General features: G+C 54.2%; 1 protein-coding gene across 1 annotated transcript in view; it reads right to left on the bottom strand.

The window, feature by feature from the left end:
* The window catches only part of OTOP3 (otopetrin 3), a 6,675-nt gene extending 6,285 nt beyond the window's left edge, over positions 1–390 (bottom strand). The window contains exon 1 of the mRNA XM_010856137.1: positions 1–390. This exon is cut by the window's left edge and continues 7 nt beyond it. Coding sequence (XP_010854439.1) covers positions 1–390 — 390 coding nt within the window.
* Positions 391–5,628: the final 5,238 nt, after the last annotated feature.

The following is a 5,628-nucleotide window of genomic DNA, read 5'->3' as shown; positions in this document are numbered from 1 at the left end:
CAGGACCTTCAGCGCGGCCAGCAGGATCCACACGTCCCCCAGCGTGACGGCCACGTTGTTGAAGACCATGCTGCAGATGAAGGCTCCGCCCAGGAGCACCACGTTGAGCGCCAGGAGCCCCGAGAAGAGCTGCCCAGCTTTCTGGGCCTGCCGGCCCCGCCGCTGCAGCAGCGAGAAGTGCCGCGCCAGCCAGGACCTCTCGACTGGCGAGGCAGGGGCCCTGGTCTGCTCGAACCCCAAGGCCACTTGGTTCTCCTTAGCCGGAGCCTCTCCAGTCGCCTGAGCCTCTGGAGTGGCCATGGGTGGAGCCTCAGTAGGGGCTGAGGAGGGAGACAGGGGTCTGGTTGGCTGCCGAGCTGTCCAGCGCTCCGTTCCACTCTTGCGTCTCATTGCCGTGTGACCTAGGGTAAGCCAAGCAACCTCTCTGATTGGGACAATGGAAATCACAGCAGCTACCCCATCTACCTTACAGGACCAGAGAAGGTTCAAATAGACCAGCCCTCTGTGTTCCACATAAAATTAGGGGTTATTTAAAGGGGCTTGAGGACCACTTCTCCCCCACCCCCACACCTGTCTTCCTGTTTGATCTTAAGGTGGAATACTGGCATCCAGCAAGGGAGCCAAGGGCATCTGCACAGTGCTTGGCCACCGGCTGTTTCCAAGGCTGTGACTTTCCACCCCGAAAGGCTGTGCGTGCCCTGTCTTCTGGAAGGAGTTTCACTCCTGAAGTCAGGGAGAGCAAAGTCGGTGTCCCCTCTTATTCTGACTCTGATCAGTTGGATCGTGGTTGCCTAGGGTGTTGTGTTGAGAAGGATCCCGCGGCTGAGTGTGCGCTTGGGCTTTCCCATCCTTGGGAAGGAATGCTGTGATCTGAAATAATGCTCTATTATGGGTGCTATATACCCAATCCAGTGTTCTTGCCTGGAGAATCCCAGGGACGGTGGAGCCTGGTGGGCTGCTGTCTATGGGGTCGCACAGAGTCGGACACGACTGAAGCGACTTAGCAGCAGCAGCAGCATGGAGAAGGAAATGGCAACCCACTCCAGTATTCTTGCCTGGAGAGCCTCATGGATAGAGGAGCCTGGAGGGTCCGTGGGGTCACAAAGAGTTGGACACGACTTACAACTGAACAGCAACAAAAAAATGGTTGTATATAAAATTACTTTGAAAAGCTCTAGAAGACACCCATCGAGTTCATGATAGGAGTTACTTCTGGGGAAAGGTAGAGAACACAGGCACTGGGAGGAGTGGCTAATGTTCTAGTTTTTTTGCTTTTTTTTTTTTTTTCTTAAAACATTACTTTTGTAAAGTTATCATTATTATTTTTTGACTGCGCTGTGCTGCATATGGGATCCTAGTTCCCCAGCCAGGGATCAAACCTGTGCCCCCTGCAGTGAAAGCGCAGAGTTCTAACCACTGGACTGCCAGGGAAGTCCTAAAGTTTTTATTTTATTTCCTAAAATTAATTTTAAAGCACATTAAAGGCTTAAGGAAAAAAGTTCCGAGACTGATTTGCAGTGTCTACCATGACCACGGGACATCCTGGGGTCAGCACAAATGCTATGGCCCTTGACTCTTTTTTTTTGGCCTTGCTGTGAGGCTTGTGGGATTTTAGTTCCGAAATCAGGGATTGAACCTGTGCTCTTGGCAGTGAAAGCACAGAGTCCTATCCACTGGCTGACCAGGGAATTCTCATGCCCATGACTTTGATAGAACTGAATTCCATCTGTACCCTCCCTGGATGCCTCCGTGTCTCAGGAGTGCACAGCTCAACGTGGGGAATTCCATCCCTGACTCTTCTCTTTCCCTGAATGTCTCCTGCTACTTCTTCAGCTTCCCCAAGCTTTCACTTGGGCCTGCTTCCTTTGTTGGGCTTCCTAGGTAGTTCAGTGGTAAAGAATCCGCCTGCCAATGTAGGAGATACGAGTTCGATCCCTAGGTCGGGAAGATCCCCGGAGAAGGAAATGGCAACCCATTCCTGTATTCTTGCCTGGGAAATCCCATGGACAGAGGAGCCTGGCGGGCTACAGCCCACGGGGCTGTGAAAGAGTGGCATGACTGAGGGACTAAACAGCAATAACAAACCCCTTTGTTTCCCCTTGCTTGGACCCCAATCTTGGGCCACCCCCATACCTGCAGCTCAGGGTCTCTTCCTGAAGTCTAGCACCCTCCCGCCATGGGCCCTTTGGGTTCATGTAGAGCTGCAGGGAGAGCAGGGATGCCCCACTGGTCGCAGCTGCTGTCCCGGTGAGAAGGTTCCTTCCCCGCCCCTCCCATGCCAGGCGCTCTGCCTGCTGCTACCCTGCACCCCTGGTGCTTTGGGCTCAGGGTCCTAAGCACCCACCGTCCCCATTCTCCAGGCTGCCAGAGGCCTGATTTCTAATTCATCGTCTCAGAGCAGCATCGCCATCCCTACATCTCCCAGAAGGAACCACGTGTCCACCTCGCCTGTCCCCTCGCCCCTGCGTATTCCAGCTCACAGACAGCTCTGAGATTTTCTTGACCTCAACCACTACCCTGGTTCATGGCTCCCTCCTAAACTAGTCTCCCTACCCACTGTGTCTCTCCCCTACTGTGATCCCTGCAGAGGCAACCAACTGCCCTCAGTGTAGAGGCCATACTGCCTAGCATGGCCTGCATGGCCTTTCAAATGAAGCAAGGGAGACGTCTCTGGCAGTCCCGGGGCTAAGATTCTGTGCTCGCAATGCAGGGAGCTCGGGTTAGATCCCTGGTCAGGGAATTATGAATAGATCCCACATGCTGCAACTAGGAATCTCAGTGCAGCCAAATAAACTAATATTTTAAATTAAAAAGAAAAGAAACGAGGCAGTGTATGTTTAGCATGGGCTTGGACTGTGCAAAGTGGTCAGGGGAGGGCAGCTGCTGTTGCTTCCTGGTTTGGCCTTGACCGCCCTCTCCAGCACTGTTCTCAAGCCCTCCCCCTTGCCCATGGGCCATGCCATCCTGCTGCCTAGTTCCTAGAATCTTCTGCTTTTGTTCACCTCCCTGTCTTTCCCACACCTCCCCCACCCCTTTACCCATCATACCCACCCCCTCACCCTTTGGCTAAACTGCAGAGTGTCCTTCAGGACTCAGTGGAGTCCCACCACTTCAAGGAATCCTCCCCTGAACCCCCTCACCTAAGGCTGTCCCTCACCTAAGGGTGTCCCTCTAGATACCTGCCCTGCACCCACGCTTGAGGCTGGAGCATCTTTGGTCATACTCTGCTGTGCTCTGCTCTGTCTCTCTCTTTGGACTCTGAGCTTTAGACTCTCCCTCTATGGAACCAACGGAAGACCCCCAGCATATTTGGCTTTCATATGCAGCCTCAGTACTTCCCTGGTGGTCCAGTGGTTAAGAACTTACCTTCTAATGCAGGGGATGCAAGGTTGGTTTGTGGTTGGGGAGCTAAGACCCCACAGAGCTAGTAGCTCAGTTATGTCTGACTCTTCGAAATCCCTGGACTAAAGCCTGCTAGACTCCACTGTCCATGGAATGACTCCACTGTCCATAGAATTCTCCAGGCAAGAACTGTGGAGTGGGTCACCTCAGTTTAGTCGCTCAGTCGTGTCTGACTCTTTGCAACTCCATGGACTGCAGCACGCCAGGCTTCCTTGTCCATCAACGACTAGAGTGGGTAGCCATTCCCTTCTCCAGGGGATCTTCCCAACCCAGGGATTGAACTCAGGTCTCCTGCATTGCAGGCAGATTCTTTACCACCTGAGCCACCAGGGAAGCTCAAGATTCTACATGCTGAGCGGCAAATAAGCCCTCGAGCTAAACTAGAGAAGCCCCCGCACACCATAACGATGAGCCCGCACAGTCAAAATAAAAATAATAAAATGAAATGCAGCCGCTTCAGGCCCCCATTCTCCCCTGTGCAACCTGCTCAATATTTATACCTCCTAAGGTCCTCTTCTGGGGCAAATAGAATAACAAAACTTGGTACTCTTTTAAAGATCCCACCAGTGATTTTGTATCCTTTTCCCAGTCCTTCTTGTCATTCCTGCTCCAGTTCACCCTCCTCCTTGTGCAGCCTCCTTCTCACACTCCAGGCACATGCCCACCACAGGCCCAGCCAGAGGACTCCCCGTTTCTCCTGCTGTCTCCCCCCTCCATCACTCCTCCAGCCTCCTATTCCTTCCATCTCTTGTGCTGTCCCCCCCAGTCGCTCTTGCCCCATTGTCACCATCCAGCTTAAACACCTCTCCTGGGAAGACTTCTCCCTTTGCCCTAGCGTCTATCGAGAGTGGGTGTGTACTGCTCCGGGTGTGCCTGGTGGGCAGAGACCAGGTCCTGCTTATCTCAGACCCCACCCTACCCCTAAATTTGTCACAGGCAGGACATTGAACCAATGTTTGCTGACTGCCTCTGGCATTTTCTTGGGAACTTTCAGCACCAGAGCCGTGGACAGAGACCCTTAGGCATCAAACCCTTGACTTTCCAGAAGATCTTTATCTTTTCCCCCAAGACTCCCCCACCCAGGTTGAGCAAGCCTGAAGCTCACAGGGACACCTCCTTGCTCCTTTCCTCCCAAACCTGACTGCCCCATCTCGCCTTCCCAGAATCTGCACCAAGGCTGGAGGACTGCCAGAATCTGGAACTTACTACCAGGGTGATCTTGGACAAGTTCCCTAGAATCTCTGCGCTTCGGTTTCCTCATCTGCACACACACACAATTATGAAATAGTACCTGCTACATAGTAGATGTTCAATAAAGATTTCTTGAATGAGTAAACGAAGGAATTAATGCATGATACCTACCTGATGGAGTTCTCTCAAAAGTAAACGATTTAACACATGCAAATACCTAGAGAGCCATGCCTGGCACACAGAATGATCTGAGTGTTAAGCTATTTATGCACTTCCTCCCTGTTCTGTCCGGTCTGAGAGGAGCCTCAAGGGTCAGGGTTATTGGTGAATTTGGAGGGGGCAGTTTTGATTGGACTGTAGACCTAGACAAGACGCTGGAGGAGGAAGTCCTATCCTCTAGGGTCCTCGCCTTGACTATCTTCCCCGCCCCCATCCCCAGGGGCCAACCCTGCATCAGCAGCTAGAGGGAGCCCTCAAAGTGGCGGAGTGGGTCCTTCCCCCGGGAGAGGGTGCCGGGGTGGGCAAGCTGGGGTCGCGGGAAGAGGGTGAGGGCGCCCGGACTGACAAAGAGAAATCCACCACCCTCTGTCTGACACGCCCTTCGGCGCGACGCCAGTCCGAGGGAGGGCCCAGACACCAAACTGGTTTGTGGGTCTTGATTAGAGGCAGTGATGAAAGCTGCGGAGCCGTCGGCGCGCGGCGTGCGGCGCCCGGCCGTTTCCGAAGGAGGCTGCTGAGCACCGGCGGGGGAAGCTTTGGCATTTCTTTCCGAGCCACTCGAGGGACTGCGAGGCCTCGGACAGCCGCCACACGTCTGCCTCGGACTGGGAGTGCGGGCAACCTCAGCCGTCCGGGCGTTTCTCTTCCTCCCGGCTTCGGCTGTGCGCGCTCCGACGCGGCTGTGGCAAGGGGAGCTCTGTGCGCCCCCAGCCACCGAAAAGGAGATGGGGCGCGGAGCCGAGGTTGGGGTGGCGATCAGAGAGGGGCTGGAGTTCAGGTCCCCAGGGATTGGCTTCCTTCCCGCCCCAGTCCTTG

Source organism: Bison bison, unplaced genomic scaffold, assembly GCF_000754665.1.
Source record: "Bison bison bison isolate TAMUID 2011002044 unplaced genomic scaffold, Bison_UMD1.0 scf7180017864371, whole genome shotgun sequence".
Classification (NCBI taxonomy): Eukaryota; Metazoa; Chordata; class Mammalia; order Artiodactyla; family Bovidae; genus Bison; species Bison bison.
Note: the sequence above shows the minus strand (reverse complement) of the source record. Positions and strands in the feature narration are given on the sequence as shown.